At 37.9% G+C, this 18,841-nt stretch overlaps 1 protein-coding gene across 2 annotated transcripts in view; it reads left to right on the top strand.

Moving 5' to 3' along the window:
• The window catches only part of Znf292 (zinc finger protein 292), a 74,009-nt gene that overhangs the window by 34,930 nt on the left and 20,238 nt on the right, over window positions 1-18,841 (top strand). The window contains exons 4-6 of one of the 2 annotated variants that reach the window (XM_070010651.1): window positions 2,384-2,437; window positions 3,627-3,762; window positions 18,183-18,385. In XM_070010651.1, coding sequence (XP_069866752.1) covers window positions 2,384-2,437; window positions 3,627-3,762; window positions 18,183-18,385 — 393 coding nt within the window. The remainder of the gene's footprint in view (window positions 1-2,383; window positions 2,438-3,626; window positions 3,763-18,182; window positions 18,386-18,841) is intronic. The other variant, XM_070010652.1, reaches the window with a different exon arrangement.

Below are 18,841 nucleotides of genomic sequence, written 5' to 3'. Positions count from 1 at the left end.
TTCAATTCCAGAAGTCAGGTTATGACTACATCTTGGTCAGTGTCACCCTTTCTGTCATCCTCCCCCACCTTTCTTAGATTTAATATGGGTATATCTTACCAGTTTTTGGTATTTTAAAAAAATTGGCTAAGCCAGGTGCCTGTAATTTTAGTTACTGAAGAAGCTGAGATCTAAGGATTGTGGCTTGAAGCCAGCTTTGGCAAGAATGTTCATGGGACTCTTCTTCTTACCCCGCCCTCCCCCCGCCCCCCAGTCCTGGGGCTTGAACTCAGGGCCTGAGCACTGTCCCTCGGCTTCTTTTGCTCAAGGCTAGTTAGTTCTCTACCACAGTGCCACTTTCAGATTTTTCTGTTTACGGTGGCACTGAGGAATCGAACCCTGCTTCATGCATGCTAGGCAAGCACTATACCACTAAGCCACATTCCCAGCCCTCATGGGACTCTTTTATGTCCAACAAGCCACCAAAAAGTTGGAAATGGAGCTGTGGTTCAAGTGGTAGAACACTAGCCTTGAGGGGAAAAAAAAGCTCAGGAACAATGGCCAAGGCCCTTAGTTCAGTCCCCAGGACTGGCACTTTAAAAAAAAAAAAGGCTAAACTTGAACACATTGAAGGAATGACAAATATCAATTGCTGCTTTGCATATAATAAATAAATGTTTGCTAATTTGGCATGCACATTTGGATAGATGGCTTAAATATTACACAATTCCTTTTTTGTTGTTGGTCGTGGGGCTTGAACTCTGTGGGCTTGGGCGCTGTCCCTGCGCCTCTTCAGCTCAAGGCAAGCACTCTACCGCTTGAGCCACAGCGCCACTTCCAGTTTTCTGTGGTTTTATTGGAGATAAGAGTCTCACGGACTTTCCTGCCGGGGCTGGCTTTGAACCACCATCCTCAGATCTCAGCCTCCTGAGTAGCTAGGATTATAGGCTTGAGCCACCGGTGCCCGGCTTGCACAATTCTTTAAGACAAAATAATGAAGGATTAAGAGAAGACAAAATACTTTCATTTATGTTTAGAGACAGTGTAATTGCTAATGATATGTGATACACTTTGTAAGAATTTAATTTTTCACTTAATTCTTATGATAAAGTTGGTTATGGGAGATGCATTTCTCTAATTTGGAAGATGAGGAAACTTAGTCAAGAACTCTCAAAATATTTATCTGAGCCAGCCACCTAATTATTCAGGAGCCTGAGATCGGAGGATCATGGTTGGAAGCCAGCCTAGGCAGGAAAGTCTGTGAGTCTCTTATCTCCAATTAACCACAGAAAAAGCTGGAAGTGGTGCTGAGGCTCAAGTAGTAGAGTGCTAGCCTTGATCAAAAGGAGCTCGGAGACAACACCCAGGCCCAGAGTTTAAGCCCCAGAACTAGGCCCCCCTCACAAAATTTTATATATATATATATATATATATATATATATATATATATATATATATATATATACATATACATATATATATGTTCAAATTCAATAAAACTAATATCACAGGACAGTTATTTGAGCCAAGATTCAAAGCCCAAGCTTTTCCTCCTGTATCTGAAAGTGACTGCTTTTCTTGCTTATTTAATGCTATTTTTCTACTTGTGGACAGTAATACAGAATTTATTGTGTGGCTGCTTTTAGATCATTTTCAAAAATTCAAGCACTAGATTATGCTGACTGTATTATTGCTTCAAGTGAATTTTCATTAATTTTTAATAATATCTTCCTCTTTCCTTTCCCTCCCCTCCCTTCCCTTCCTACCACTTGACTTCTTTCTCCTTCTCTTTTCCTCCCCCCTCCCTTTCCCTGCTCTCTTTCTCCCCCCACTCTCCAGCATTCTTAAAATTGGCCTCATATTTCCTTGCAACCAATATTTTAAAGAGGCTTAGCCTTAAATAAGCATGTAAAGCAAGGTATAGCTAGGCAGGGAAATGAATTTTTCTATGTTAATATTAAACATTAAAGTCTATACTCAATGCACAACCCTTGCAAGGGAAGTCTCCCGTCTTATTGAATACCAAAAGGTTTCACACTCTCTTACACATAGCAGATGCTTAATAATTGTTGAAATGAATGTGTTTTACCAACCGTTTGTCCCTTCACATCAAATTCTTGATCATAAATTTTCTACATTAGCATAGTAGTAACTTGTTTCTTAGAAGTTATTTTTCTCCCCCAGCAAGTGTTTTATTTTCAGGTAAATAAATATTTTAGAATTTTCTTTGTTTAGCATTTGGATAGATCATAACACCAAATTAAATATTTTTTCAAGTTAAATCATTTTTATTCACAAAGAATACTGAACAACTTACACTTCTGAGTTTGTTTCCTAACATTTGATAAACTTTCACGCTTTCTCTTTTGAGATAAAAAGCACTGGTTGATCCGTTTTCATGTAGGTTAATAAGAAGACTATTGCAGGAGTGGAAGGAGAGGTACTGGGGAGGTATTCGGTAAGCACCTTAACACTAAGTGCATCCCCAGCACAGGTTGTTGCTTAAATCCTTGTGTGTTCATTCAGCTGCTGCTCAAAGAAAATGTCTTAAAACATTTGAACTTTTTTTTTTTTTTTTTTTTTTTTTTGGGTCCGGTTGTGGGGCCTGAACTCGACCTGGGTGCTGTTCCTCAGCCCTTCAGCTCAATGCTAGCGCTCTACCACTTGAGCCACAGCGCCACTTCCGGCTTTTTCCTTTTTGCTTATGTGGTGCTGAGGAATCCAACCCAGGGCCTCATGCATTCAAGGCAAGCGCTCTACCACTGAGCCACCTTCCTAGCCCAACATTTGAACTTTTTTTGGGGGGGGGGTGTCCAGTCGTGGGGCCTGAACTCTGGGCCTGGGCGCTGTCCCTCAGCTCTTCAGCTCAAGGCTAGCGCTCTACCACTTAAGCCACAGCGCCACTTCTGGCTCTTTTCTTTTTGCTTATGTGATGCTGGGGAATCAAACCCAGGGCCACAGGCATGCAAGGCAAGTGCTCTACCACTGAGCCACCTTCCCACCCAACATTTGAACTTTTTTTTGGGGGGGGGGTGTCCAGTCGTGGGGCCTGAACTCTGGGCCTGGTTGCTGTCCCTCAGCTCTTCAGCTCAAGGCTAGCGCTCTACCACTTGAGCCACAGCGCCACTTCTGGCTTTTTTCTTTTTGCTTATGTGGTGCTGAGGAATCGAACCCAGGGCCTCAGGCATGTAAGGCAAGTGCTCTACCACTGAGCCACCTTTCTACCCAACATTTGAACTTTTTTGGGGGGGGGAGGGTCCAATCGTGGGGCCTGAACTCTGGCCCTCAGCTCTTCAGCTCAAGGCAAGTGCTCTACCACTGAGCCACCTTCCCTGCCCCTCAACATTTGAACTTTTTAACGGCAAGATTTTATCTTTTTGGACTCTGAGAAGCATCATTTTGTTTGACTATAACATGCAGCTGTAAGTATTCCCATATAATTTTGCTCTCATTTTAGAGCAATTGATTAATTATTATTTTTGAAATTGAATTTTAAATGTCAGTGCAGGAATTCAGCAGTTGATATTGTGATATAAAAATTTTAAGATAAAATTCTGTTTTTCAAAAGTGTATAGTTATATTTAAAATCTGTTAATCTTGTTTTAAAATCTGTTGTAATTCTTTGGATGTTTATTTAATATTTATAGGTAGCTCATGAAAAACTGATGGAGAATGGCAGCTGTGAATTGCAATTTTTAGCTACTCTAGCTCAAGAGACTGGGGTGTGGAAAAACCCGGTACTGCGCACTATTCTTTCCCAGGATCCGTTGGATAAGGATAAAGGTAAATTTTCTAGAGAGAGAAAGAGAAGAGGTGGGGGTGGGGTGAGGATTAGGCTTCAAAACACAAGTATTTAAAGTTACTCAGACATAAGCTCATCTTCCAAAGAAGTCCACTTAATTAAATTTTATCTGAGGTACTTGAGGTCCTTTATTTTATGGAAACAAAACTTTTTCTATGTTTCTCAACAGGCATTCCCTATAGAGTGTCCTGGCAAGTGGCATAGGTTATGTTTGATGATTATTTGACAGATGGAGAATAGAAATATGACAGGTTTTCCTTAAAATAGAATTAGAAATCAGTGCTATAACTCTTCAAATCTTCTGTCTGTAAGATTATGGGCTGGGATGTAGGAGAGTGGCAAAACACTTGCCCAGCAAGTGTAGTATCCTGGTTTCAGTCCCCAGTACCAAACAGAAGAAAGACAAAAAGAAAATTAGTACTTTCTCAAACATTATTTTACTTTGCTTTGGTGTAATATGAGCTCAGGCAATAAAAGTGACAGTGAAACTGGCAGACATCCTATTGGAAATAGATGGCTAAGTCACTACTATATAAAATCATATTGAGTATTTCAAGTTACATATACTGTGATGAAAAGCCTAGTTGTCTTCTAGATACTTTTCTTTTTTTTCTCCTTTTTTTTGTTGTTGTGGTGCCTGAACTCTGGGTCTGGGCACTGTCCTTGAGCTCTTCACCTTAAGTAAGGCTAGCACTCTATCATTTGAGCCACAGCGCCACTTCCAGCTTTTTCTGCTTGTGTAGTGCTGAGGAATCGAACCCAGGGCCTCATGTACACTCTACCACTGAGCCACCTTCCCAGCCCCTTATACTTTTCTTGAGAGCACCTAAGAAAATGTTTCCCAGGGTTGGGAATATGGCTTAGTGGTAGAGTGCTTGCCCAGCTTGCATATGAAGTCTTGGGTTCCATTTTTCAGTACCACATAAACAGAAAAAGCTGCAAGTGGCACTGTGGCTCAAGTGGTAGAGTGCTAGCCTTGATTAAGAAAAAAAAACAAGCTCAGAGACAGTTCCCAGGCTCTGAGTTTAAGCCTCCAGGACTGGCAAAAATAAGGAAAAGAAAAGAAAAAAAAATGTTTCCCAGATTTCTTCTTACCCTTACTTAAGGTGTTTAACTGGTGAAATAAACAAAAAAAAAAAAAAGAAAATGTACAATGGCAAGAGTATGTGTGTACCATTTACCATATCTGTTTCTTCTTTTTTATTTCCCCTCCAAAGTAAAGCAATTTCACTGTTGACAGCGAGTTCTGAATTTCATAAGCAGGGACTATTAATATTTGTAAACTACTCTGGTACTTTAATGTTTACTAAAATGTTTCACAGCCCATCTCTAAACTTTTCTTTAACCCACTGGTTCCTGCCTGTCTTCCCTTTCTGCCATTTTCCCCATGCTTTTCTAGAATGTAATGTAATGTTTTTAGTTTGCACAAGAAGTTTTAATATCCCTTTTCCTCAGAATTACTGAAGTATTTATAAAACCTTGGAAATATGGAAAACAGTAGACTCTAATTATTTAAAATAATAGTAATTTTAAAATAGAGAATCTTTTTTTTTTTTTTTGCCATTGACTGATTTATCCCTGATTTGTTTCTGGTATCAAATTATACTTCGTGATATTAACTTTTGGAATACTGGATGATGCTGTGTTAATAGTAGTATCAAATTATTTTATATAGTTTCTAACAGTATGGAAAGTATTTATACACAGATTTAATTTAACACTCAAAATGATCCTGATATAACGACAAGATCTTTTACAGATGAGTAAATGGAGGCACAAAAAGATGAGTTGTAGTTTCCATTTCACATTGCTCGTGATAAGAGGCAGAGCAAGGAATTAAAATCAGAGCTTCAATATTACATCCTCTTCTAATATTTTCTTGAATTTTGCCTAATAACATAAAATTACAAGCTGGGCGCCATTGGCTCACCCCCATAATCCTAGCTACTCAGGAGGCTGAGATCTGAGAATCATGGTTCAAAGCCAGTCTGAGGAGGAAAATCCAGGAGATTCTTCTCTTCCATTAACCACTAGAAAACAGCACCAGGAAATGGTGCTGTGACTCAAGTGGTAGAGCTCTTACCTTGAGTTGAAGAGCTCAGGGACCCCTCCCAGCCCTAAGTTCAAGACCCACAACCGACATTAAATAAATTGCTAATCAAAATAAAGGATTAACTTTTCTTTTTCCCATTGCTGATACCTAAATAGAGTTTTGACAAATCTGCACATTATATATATGTATAAAGGAGTCCTTACCTTAACAGAAGTTTAAACTTAAATTTAAATAGTGTGCTTGCTAGGCACTGCTGGCTCACATCTATAAAATCAAGGCTACTCAGGAGTCTGAGCTCCCAGGATTGCAGTCAGAGCCAGCCTAGGCACGGAAGTCCACGAGACTCTAATCTTCAGTTAACCACCAATAAACCAGGTGTGGAGCTGTGGCTCAAAAGGTAGAGTGGTAGCCTTGAATGAAAAAGTTCAGGGACAACACCCATGCCCTGAGTATTTATTTGTGCCTAACATTGTCTGTATTGACTGATACCTATCTGCCAGTCTCTTTTGGTTGCTTTATTTCTTGATCTTCACCTGATCTAGCCACTGAAGTAATTGGGACTGGGTAGCCAGGTGTTTCTACAAAGCAGATGGGTTATATGTAGTCTAATTCTAATACAACACATGAAGCAACTGGGGAATTCATATGATGTGAGTTTGCAACCATATTCTTAGTCGTCTTTTTTGTGTGTGTGTCAGTCATGGAGTTTGAACTCTGGGCCTGGGTGCTGTCCCTCAGCTCTTCAGCTCAAGGTGAGCGCTCTACCATTTGAGCCAAAGCACCACTTCTGGTTTCTGGTAGTTTATTGGAGATTAAAGTCTCATAGATTTTTCTGCTTTGGCTGGCTTTGAACCATGATCCTCAGATCTCAGCCTCCTGAGTAGCTAGGATTACAGGCATGAGCCACCGGCACCCAACTTCTTTTGTTAGTTTTCTATTACTTAGAGTGCTACTTTGTTGAATAATCATAAACCACAAATGTATTTTTGATCCTTTAAGATTCCCTCTTTTCTGTTGTTGTTGGTCATGGGGCTTGAACTCCGGGCCTGGGCACTGTCCCTCAGCTCTTCAGTTCAAAACTAGCACTCTACCACTTGAGCCACAGCACCATTTCTGGTTTTCTGAGTGTTTTATTGGAGATAAGAGTCTCATGGACTTTTCTACCCGGGCTGGCTTTGAACCGTGATCCTCAGATCTCAGCTTCCTGAGTAGCTAGGATTACAGGCGTGAGCCACCCGCACCTAGCAAGATTCCCTCTTTGTGTTGTAAAGTTCTATATATCCAGACACCTGTACAGTATTAGGATTTGTTTTACTTCATAGAACAATATTAGTTGTTTTATCTATTCAGCCTCTCCCAAACACCTGACAATCTATTCACTGTTTCTATATATAGTTTTGCCTTTTCTAGTTTCTTCTATTTAACGGTATTTGTCTAATATTCCGCCATGCTTTTATCTAGCTTAATTTGTTTATCTAGGACATCTTGATTGCTACCATGTTTGATAATTTGGATAAAGCCACTATAAGTATTAGGTTTTTGTGTAGATAGACATTTTCATATTCGTTGGGTAAATACTTAGGAGAATGTTGCTCTATGTGAGAAAACTATATTTGACTTTGTAACTGAGACTTGCAAAGTCTCAAGGATATCTAAAAGACCTAAGCAGTTTGAGATTCTTGTCAGCAATGAATTGCAATTCTCTTTTACCACACTTTTACTTGCAGTTGGTATTGTATTTTTAGTCTTTTTGCTATTCTAATAGGCATACAGTGCTATCAAATTACTGTTTTAATTTGCATTTCAGTAGTGAAAATGATATTGAAGATTTTCTCTTCAGAGTATTTGTCATCTATATTATCTATGATTATCTGTTCAGATTTTGTACCTGTTTGGGGTTTTTGTTGAGGTTTTTTTAGGTGGTTTTCTTATTGAATTATCAGTTTTTAAAAATACATTTGGAATATTATATATATTATATATTATATATATAATATACATATATGTCAGTTTTTTTTCTTTACATTTGGCTTGTCCTTTTTCTTTAACAGTGACTTGAATTAACAGAGCTTAAATTCCACACTTCTCACTATTTTTCTCACTTTCTTAAATGGACTATGATTTGTTTTACCTAAAATCTCATCACCAAATTCAGTGTCGTATAGATTTTTCTTTTGTGTTTGTTCTTGATGTTTTATAGTTTTGTATTTTATATTTAGGTGTATAAAAAGTCTGATTTATGTTTTATGAATCTGCTTTAGCTCTTAGTCATTTTTTTCCATAAACAATCACGCCTTTTTAAAATACTATTTCTAGAATATGTTGCTTAGCATGCATGAAGCCCCAGGTTCGATTCCTCAGTATACTACATACACAGAAAAAAAGCAGAGGTGGTACTGTGGCTCAAGTGGTAGAGGTCTAGCCTTGAGCTGAAGAGCTCAGGGACAGTGCCCAGGCCCAGAGTTCAAGCCCTACAAATGACAAAAAAAAAAAAAATCTACATTTTTAAAAAACTATTTACAATTATTTATTTAGGTAAGAGGTCATAAAATACATTTGTATAATATACATAAGAAAAGACATACTTGAATGAGTAAGAAATGACAGATGACAGAATTTAGTGTTTATGAATGAAACCATCAATAACTTTTAATGATACAGGGAAGAAATCCCAAGTGTACTCATATCTTTATAATTTTTTTAATTTTTTATTGTAAAGATACTATATAGAGGGTTACAGTTACATGAGTAAGGTAATGAGTACACTTCCCATTGAGCAGTTACCCCCTCCATTGTTTTCTCCCTACCATCCCTTCCCTCCCTACCTTCCCCGAGGTTATATTTTTAAATTAAAAAAGATATTAGGTTTTAAAAGGTAATATGTGATAATAGTTTTATTTTAATGATTTAAAAGTAGGTTTCTAGACTCTATCATATTTGATGTGGAAGAAAAGAAAAACAAGAACTTTGGCAAGCAAAGTGTAAGTCCATAGCAGCTTAGAAATTCTACATTCTTATCCAGGATTGCATTTATTCATTCTTTAGATTTTTTAGTATACTAACTAGCATGTCAAAATAGCATTCTTCTGTTTCTTCGGGGGGGGAGGGGTGTTTGTTTTGTTTTTTTGGTGTCGGTCCAGGGGCTTGAACTCAGGGTTTAAGCACTGTCCTTGAACTTTTTTTTTTTTTGGTCTGGTCCTGGGGCCTGAACTCTGGGCGTGGGTGCTGTCCCTCAGCTCTTCAGCGCTCTACCCCTTGAGCCACAGTGCCACTCCTGGCTTTTTTCCTTTTTCCTATGTGGTGCTGAGGAATCGAACCCAGGGCCTCATGCATGCAAGGCAAGCACTCTACCACTGAGCCACCTTCCTAGCCCTTCCTTGAACTTTTATATTCAAGACTAGCACCACTTTGAGCCACAGCACCACTTCCCATTTTCTGGATATAAGAATCTCATGGGGGCAGTGAAGGTGGCTCAGTGGTAGAGTTCTTGCCTTGCATGCATGAGGCCCTAGGTTTGATTCCGCAGCACCACAAAAGCAAAAAAAAGTTGGAAATGGCTCTGTGGCTCAAGTGGTAGAGTGCTAGCCTTGAGCTGAAGAGTTCAGGGACAGCGCCGAGGCCCAGAATTCAGGCCCCATGACTGACCAAAAAAAAAAAAAAAAGAATCTCATATACTTTCCTGCCTAACTTGATTGGCTTCAAACTTCAATCCTCAGATCTTAGCCTTCTGAGTAGCTAAGATTACAGACATGAGCAACCAGCACCTGGCTGGTTTATATATATATAATTTTTTTTTTGGTGGTCATGGGGCCTGGGCTCTGGGCCTGGTCACTGTCATTTGGCTCTTCAGCTCAAGGCTAGCCCTCTACCACTTGAGCCACAGCACCACTTCTGGCTTTTTCTCCTTATGTGGTGCTGAGGAATCAAACCTAGGGCCTCATGCATGCAAGGCATCTTTATATATTCGGGATTTTGTTGGATATTGGGTATTGTTGTTTGTTTTGTTTGTGTTTGGTACTGGGATTTGAATTCAACTCTAGATGTTTAAGATATTGTTCCCATTTCTTTCTTGTCATGAGTAATACTACTGTAAATATGAAAATATGACTTTTGCTTTGTGAGCATATACCCAGAAATGATATGGGTGGGTCATATAGTGGCTGGTTTTATTTTTTTCTGTTTTGTTTTTGTCGGTTTTAGTGTTTGAAGTCTTGGGCCTGGGTGCTGTCCCTGAGGTCTTCAGCTCAAGGCAAGTGCTCTACCACTTGAGTCACAGTGCACTTCCAGTTTTCTGGTGGTTTATTGGAGATTAGAGTTTCACGTACTTTCCTTCCCAGGCTGGCTTTGAACTGGGATCCTCAGATCTCAGCCTTCAGAGTAGCTAGGATTACAGGTGTGAGCCACTGGCGCCAACTGAGTGGTTCTGTTTTTAAGTAATGTTTTTGAAGGGGCATATTTGGACTGATACTCTTCCCTTGCACTTCCTTTTTTATTCTTTTTTTTTTGGGGGGGGGTCCAGTCATGGGGCCTGAACTCTGGGTCTGGGTGCTGTCCCTCAGCTCTTCAGCTCAAGGCTAGCTCTACCACTTGAGCCACAGCACCACTTCCGGCTTTTTTTCTTTTTGCTTATGTGGTGCTGAGGAATTGAACCCAGGGCCTCATGCATGCAAGGCAAGTGTTCTACCACTAAGCCACCTTCCCAGCCCCTTCCCTTGCACTTTTTAGATATGTTTTCTACCACTTTTTAAAAATTTCTTTTTCTTTTTTCTTTTTTCTTTTTCCATTTTGTTTTTGATGCTGGTCCTGGTGCTTGAGCTCAGAATTGTCCCTGAGCTTTTTTTGTTCAAAGCTGGTGCTCTACAATTTGAGCCACAGATGTACTTCCAGCTTTTTTTTGTAGTTAATTGGAATTGAGAGTCTCACAGACTTTCCTGCCTGAGCTGGCTTCAAACTGTGATTCTCAGATCTCAGCCTCCTGAGTAGCTAGAATTAGAAGTGTTGAGCTTCGAGCACCTTGCCAGATTCCCTTAGTTTTTGAATAGGGTCTTACTTTTTGCCTTGGCTAGCTTGAAGTGCAGTCCTCTTAACCTTGCTTCCTGTGTTGGTGGAAAGACAGGTATGAACCACTCCAGCTTCTTACTGGTTGATAATTAAGGTCTTGCAAACTTTTACACTGGCAGGCCTGGATCTTCAGTCCTCCCAATATCATTCTCCCCATATCTAGTGTTTCAGGCATTACCGCTACCCAATTCTGTTTGCTTTTCTTTTTTTACTCAGTTCTGTTTTTAACTTTGGTAGGTTACTATATTGTTTACTCCAGAGTTTGTGCTATTTTCAGTCTTATTAACAGTGCACAAAGCTCTCAATTTCTCCATATCTTCACCAACACTTTATTTCATAGGAGCTATCTTAATAGCTTGGTGCTACCTCATTGTCATTTTGATTTGCAGTTCTGTAAGGATTTTTGATGTTTTCTGTACTTTTTGGTTATTTGTACATCATCTTTTGGGAGATACCTATATGAATACATAGCCCTTGGGTTGTGTTTATGTGCTGATTTGGGGACCTGAACTCAGGGCCTTGAGCTTTCACTTGTCTCTTTCAGTCAAGTCTGGTGCTGTGCCACTTGGACCACACTCCTCTTTCCAGCCTTTTGCTGGTTAATTGGAGATACATCTCATAGACTTTCTGTCTAGGCTGGCTCCAAACTGTGATCCTCAGATCTCAGGCTCCTAAGTAGCTAGGCGTGAGCTAGTACAGGCATGAGCTACCAGTGCCTGGCAACATAGTCCCCCCCCCCCACGCCTCTTTTTTAATTTCTTTATTGAGATTAAATGATTACATAAATTTCAGAGTATTGTAGGATACTGATACTTAGCTAAAGTCACAAGCACATTTTATCCTTCACAAGGCAAATTGTCATTATCATGGTCTATAAAGCGTAGCCCACATTTTAGATTATTTATTTCTTTTAGTCCTTAAGAGTTCTCTGGAGCATACTTCTTTATTAGGTGATCTGCAAATATTTTATCCAATTAATTGTCTTTTTATTCTTATTGATAGTGTTATTTTCCTGTACAAAATACTAAGTTTGATACAGTCTCATTGTATGTTTCACTTGCCTTTGGTGTCATTGCCAATAAATTTTGTTTAAGCCTAATACCATAAAATTTCTAGGTGTTTTGTGGTTTTGAATATTAAGGTTAGGTCTTTAATCCATTTTGAGATAATTTTTGTATATTATGCATGATAAAGTCTCAACTTCATTCTTTTACATGTGGATATATTCTCCAGCACTATTTGTTCAAGAGATTCTCTTTTCTCCATTGAGCTGTGTTAGCATCATTTTTGAAACTTATTTCATGAAATACTACTTTCTTCACTATTCTATTCATAATTTATGTCTTTTTTGTTGGTATCACTGTTTTGGTTGCCCTAGGTCAGGAATATGATTTCTAGCCAGAAAGTATGGTACCTCCCACTTTGTAGATCTTTTCAAGTTATTTTGCCTGTTTGTGGTTCCTTACAATTAAGAATGTTAGGACGAAGTTTTCTGGCTTTATAAAAACTTGAATTGATATTTGATAGAGATTGGGTTAAAGCTGTAGATTTCTTAATATAATTCTTCAAATCCAGTTATTTGTATTACCTGTAATTTCTTTCAGTAATGTTTTAATAGTCCTCAGTGTACAATCTTCCCACCCCCTTTTTAAAGTTTTATTTCTTTTTTATTATTTTTGATACTGTTTAAATGGTTGTTTTCTTATTTTCTTTATGAGTTTTTAATTGTAAGCACAGAAATGCAAATGATTGTATCTTTTGGCTTCTTAGGTCCTTTTTAATTTTTTTTACTGTTATAAAGATGATGTATAGCGGGGTTACAGTTACATAAGTCAGGTAAAGAGTACATTTCTTTTTGAACAATGTCATCCCTTTCCTCACACTCTCCCAGTTTTCCCTTTCCATATCTACCCACAAGTTGTATAGTTCATTTTCAACATTGTATCTAGTGACTAGCACTGCTGCATTTGTTCATTTTCTAGGTTCTTGAACCTTAAACATTTAGTAGTTTTTTTAAAGTGGAATTTTTAGGTATATTTTTAACCTCTAACCCCATGTTATTTGCTCAAAGAGATGATTTACTTCTTTGGAATGCATATTATTTCTTTCTCTTGCCTAATTATTAGATTACTTCTAAGAGGAAACATCCTTCTTTACCCTGGGAAGGTAAGGGAAAGCCACTAAAAGTTGTTTTTTGTTTTTTGTTCTTTTTTAAAGAGGGAAGACAATGAAGTATATGCTTTAAAAGCTGACTTCTTAAGTATCCTTGGTCACTTAGAGGAGAAGTGATGAGGGGTAAGAGTGATGCAAAAAAGGAGCAGATCTGCAAGATTGTCTGATTTGTGATTTGGGTTGGGAGTGGGGTTGCAGTGGAGGAGAGGAAATAGTGGGTGGAACCGAGTAGAATGGCATAGCTAGCTAATAGACTGGATGTTTGGGAAATGTATTCATTATAATCTATCTATAAGCTCTTAAATCCCTGGCCTACCCCTCCTGAGTAGATGTGGAGTGGTTTTGGTGACACATACTGTGCAGAGATTTTTATGTGGAGTGGTTTTGGTGACACATACTGTGCAGAGATTTTTATTTATTTTATTTTATTTTTATTTTTTTGCCAGTCCTGGGGCCTGAACTCAGGGCCTAGGCACTGTTCCTGAGCTTCTTTTACTCAAAGCTAGCACTCTAGCACTCTAGCACTTGAGCCAAAGCACCACTTTCGGCTTTTTCTGTTTATGTGATACTGAGGAATCAAACCCAGGGCTTTATGCATGCTAGGCAAGCACTCTACCACTATGCCACATTCCTAGCCCATAAAAGGATCTTTTTTTCCGCCCCCTCCAGTTCTGGGGCTTGAACTCAGGGCCTGGGCACTGTTCCTGAGCTTCTTTTGCTCAAGGCTAGCACTCATGTAGAGATTTTTATATGCTGTTTGAGACAGTTGAGAAGCTGTGAGAAAGAAATGATGTAAAGGCCATTGTATACACACTTAGGTAGGGGACTGTGCACTCAGTAAATAAGTTGGCCCTACTCTAGGGGAATCTGAGAAAGTAAGAGATATGTGTTATATAATATTCAAAAAACTACTCAGGTTTATGCTGTGATTTATTTGTCATAAAAATGTAGTGGGTAAGCAGGGCCGCCGATGGCTCATGCCTATAGTCCTAGCTACTCAGGAGGCTGAGATCTGAGGATTGCAGTTCAGAGCCAGCCCAGGCAGGAAATGTCTGTGAGACTCTTAACTCCAATAAACCACCAGAAAACCAGAATTTGGCGCTGTGGTTCAAGTGGTAGAGTACTTGCCTTGAGCTAAAGAGCTGAGGGACAGCACCCAGGTTCAATCCCTACGACCAGCAAACAAAGAAATGTACTGGGTACTAATTTTCTTGTTTAATATTATAAAAGTGATATTTTATGAAAAGAAGGTTTTTTGTTTGTTTTGTTTTACTTTGATAAATTGGCTCAATATCATGCATTTAGCTTGATTTTACTTATTTACTAGTCGTTCTTGGGGCTTGAACTCGGGCCTGAGCACTGCCCCTTTGCTTAGGATTAAGTTCTTTTGCTGAAGCCTAGTGCTCTACCACTTCAGTTTTCTGGTGAGTCTCACAGCCTTTCCTGACAAGGCTGGCTTTCAAGCATAAGCCACCAGAACCCAGTACCTTGATTTTTTTTTTTTTTAACAAGTCTGGCAAGCACTGAAATAGGTAGTCTTTGTTGCAGTTTCTATAAAGAAAATCCTGTCCTTATTGGTGAGAGTAATGAAAGATGTAACAGTTGAAAAGAGAGAATAAGTGCATTTGAGTATATTCTTCTTTTGAGTCATGAGCTTCAGAATATGTAATTATTTTCCTTTAAAGACTAATAATACTTCACTTTTTTTTTCTTTTTACTGTTACAAAGCACTATTTGGATTAGAAGTAAATGAAGTAGTCACATGGAAGAATTTTTTTTCTTCCTGGTCTTGGACTATGTGAAGAAGAAGAACCATTACCTCTGGTCCTGATTTTGTCATTGGGTGGTTTGTAATTTTAGGAAGCTACTTTCCTACTGTGAGCCTTAGTTTACTCATCTGCCAAATGATGGAGCTGTACAGAATGATACTATAAAACTCCTTCTGCCCTAGTATTCTGTATTTTTTTCCTCCTGTATTTTTTTGAAATCTTACCCTAGTTCATCAGTGGTCTCTTATTAAAAACAAACACCTCTGACTTTGAAAGTTTTTAGTAAACATTCTTTTCATAAACTGATTTGGCACAGAAATTATTTTGCATGATGCTTTAAAAAACTTTTTAAAGTTAGTAAGTAGTTGTACAAAGGAGTTATCATTCAACAAATGAGTTTATAAGTCTAGTGCATTTTGATATACGTCATCCACGAGATTTTTTTTTTCAGGGATGATTTGCAATTGATCTCTTAGGAACAGTTATTTTAGTTAGATACTTAACGTCTTTATATTATTTGTTTTGCCATGATTATGAGTTTTTGTGAAGGTATTATATCCCTGGGGGGTTCTTTTGAGATAGTTGTATTAGGAAACTGAGGTTGTTAGTGGTGGTTTTTTTTTTTTAATGTCAATCATTTAATTAAGTCCAGGATAGCCTTATATTAACTTTATTTCTCATAAATCTTTCATTTAAAACCCTTAGAATTTGCTTTGATATTGAATTTTACATATAAAGATATTTCCAGTATAATAACTTGACCTTCTTCATGTTACTTTTGCTTTTGTTTTTAATGTCATTTATCATAGTAAGATAGTCAGAGGCATCAAACTCATATATTTATCTGTATTCTGTATACTTTTTGTTTGGTTTAATGTAAAGAATAAAGTAGGTATAGAAGTCTAGAAAAGTATGAAATTTGGGATCCTCTGTTATCCTGGTTATATATTTATGAAATATGTATATATATATATATTTTTGGCCAGTCCTAGGGCTTGAACTCAGGGCCTGGGCACTATCCCTGACCTTCATTTACTCAAAGCTAACACTCTACCTCTTGAGCCACAGTGCCTCTTCCAGTTTTTTCTGTTTATGTGGTACTGAGGAATCAAACCCAGGGCTTCATGCATGCTAGGCAAGCACTCTACCACTAGGCCACATTCCCAGCCCCTATATTTATGATTTTAATACTGAGGAGCCATAAGCATATAGACAAATCTTGTAGAACAGAGTATAGTTAAAATGTAAAAATAAAGGTAATAGAAAGGAACACAGAATAAGAAAGAATATCACTCACTTTCCATCTTTTAATTCACAAAGTATTTACATCTTTTAGCATATTCACAAGTAGAGAGAATAATGAAGTTTATGTATAAAGCATTTTAAATTTAATTGCTAAAAGTTTTTCAAAAGTTTCAGGCTAGCTATCACCAAATAAATGTTTAAAAAAGATTTCCATTGTGATAAAGAAAACTTTGGGGGGAAAATCTTAAATTTAAGCCTGCTAAGATTTAAATTCTTTTCATAGGTGCAAAATATGAACCCTTATTTGTAGATGACCAAAAGAGAATAATGAAAATAGAAGTATCTTATGCATAAGTGTGTTTAGGCATGTATTGAAGCTTATCAGTTGATACTTTAACAAAATAACTTAAACCCACAGAAGTATTAAGAGATTTGTTCTTAAAACATTTTCCCCTTCTAGCTTACATTTCTTTTTCTTTTTCTTTTTAAAAAATCTTTTGTGTATGTGGGTATGTGTGTGTTATGTTGGTTTTGGAATTTGAACTCAAAGTCTGAGCACTGTCCTTAAACTTTGGTGCTTAAGGCTAGTGCTGTGCAGCTTGAACTACAGCTCTGTTTCCAGTTGTTTTAGTAGTTAATTGGAGTTAGGAGTTTCAGGGACTTCCTGCCTGGGCTGGCTTTGAGCCATGATCTTTAGATCTGAGTAGCTAGGATTACAGGAGTGAGCCATCAGCACCCAGACTACATAGTTTTGATTCATTCTAAAAGATATATTTTTAAAAAGATAGACTTCATCTTTGTAAAATGACATTGCCAATAATGAACAAAATAATAGTTAAATTTCTTTTTTAGAATACCCAGATGTTCTTTTGTGGCTGCCCAAACAACTATATAATGCTCCAACATTACAAATTTTAGGAATACTAACCACTGTGATTCAAGAATAAATGTTATAGTAAGAATAATGTAGTATAATTTTAATAGAATTTTAAAATTGAATGTACAACTATTTTTATCAACAAGAAGTTTATTGAACCCATTCTGAATAATGCTCTAATAGGGAAAATTATTTTAATGCAGTTTTTAAAAGTTGGCAAACTAGCCAGGCACCGGTGGCTCACGCCTGTAATCCTAGCTACTCAGGAGGCTGAGATCTGAGGATCATGGTTCAAAGCCAGCCATGGCAGGAAACTCCATGACACTCTTATCTCCAATAGACCACCAGAAAACCAGAAGTGGTGCTGTGGCTAAAGTGGAAGAACACTTGCCTTGAGCTGAAGAGTGCAGGGACAGCGCCCAAGCCCCACGACCAAAAAAAAAAAGTTGGCAAACTAGCCGGGTGCCAGTGTTTCATGCCTGTAATCCTAATTATTCAGGAGTCTGAGATCTGAGGATCATGGTTCAAAGCCAGCCCAGGCAGAAAAGCTTGTGAGACTCTTACCTTCAGTTAATCACCAAAAAAGCCAGAAGTGGAGCTATGGCTCAACTGGTAGAATGTTAGCTAGCCTTGAGTGATAAAGCTCAAAGACAGCACCTAGGCCCTGAGTTTAAACCCTAGATCAACACACACACACACACACACACACACACACACACACACACACACACACACACACACACACACACACACACACACACACACACACACACACACACACACACACACACACACACACACACACACACACACACACACACACACACACACACACACACACACACACACACACACACACACACACACACACACACACACACACACACACACACACAGCAATCCAGACCTGATGGTTCCATGCCTGGAATCCAAGTGCTCAGTAAGCTGAGGCAGGAGGTTTCCCAGCCAAAGGCTAGACTAGCTGCATAGGGTGTACAAGGCCAGCTTTGAAACCCTGTCTCAGAATTTTAAAAGAAAGAAAAACAATATAAAAAGATGGCAATGAAAATCTCAAGTATTATGTGGTAGCCTTAATTGCAATAATAGAGAATAGAAAAAATGAGTTTTAGTTCCTATTTTTAAGTTGTTTTCTTGTATGGATATGTGAGTTGCAAGTGAAGTATTACCAAATGTTAATAATCTATTATGTCTTGTTTTTTAAAGTGAATGAATTTTTAGCTTTTGAGGGTCCCATCTTGTTGGATATGAGGATTAAACATCTAATCAAAACAAATCAGTTAAGTCAAGCAACTGCTCTAGCAAAGCTGTGTTCTGATCATCCAGAGATTGGTACAAAAGGTAGTTTTAAGCAAACTTACCTCGTCTGTCTTTGCACATCATCACCAAATGAAAAGCTAATTGAAGAGGTGAGTATATTTTTGTTAGAAATTAATTTTTAAAATAGAAAATTTTCAATTATATTAGAATGCCTGACTTTATTTTGTAAGTAGTTAAGGGACTTGTCAGTCAGCCTGTTTTAATATGCTCTTGGGTAGGGTCCAACTTTATTCTAAGCATCTATCAGAATTATAAGTAAACTTTTCATTTACCTTCTATTTTGAATAATATGGATGTTTTAATTGATTGACTAAGATAAGGGCAGATGGTGGTGGTTTAAAAGTTCAATAAGATATTTATTTGGGGTAGTACTTTTAGTTTTTCTGACTTCAAATACTTGCAAAGCTTTTGAATTGGCTAGTTTAAATAACAACATAAAGTGTTCCTAGAACTGAATCATATAGATTCTCTCTAAATATGTAGAATATATAGGAATACCTGCATTTTATATAATACTTAAAATACATTAAGAGTAAATGTTCTGT

This window comes from Dipodomys merriami, unplaced genomic scaffold (genome assembly GCF_024711535.1).
Source record: "Dipodomys merriami isolate MVZ:Mamm:240054 unplaced genomic scaffold, mDipMer1.0.p SCAF_8, whole genome shotgun sequence".
Classification (NCBI taxonomy): domain Eukaryota; kingdom Metazoa; phylum Chordata; class Mammalia; order Rodentia; family Heteromyidae; genus Dipodomys; species Dipodomys merriami.
The sequence above is the reverse complement of the archived record's forward strand: the minus strand, read 5'-3'. Positions and strand labels throughout refer to the sequence as shown.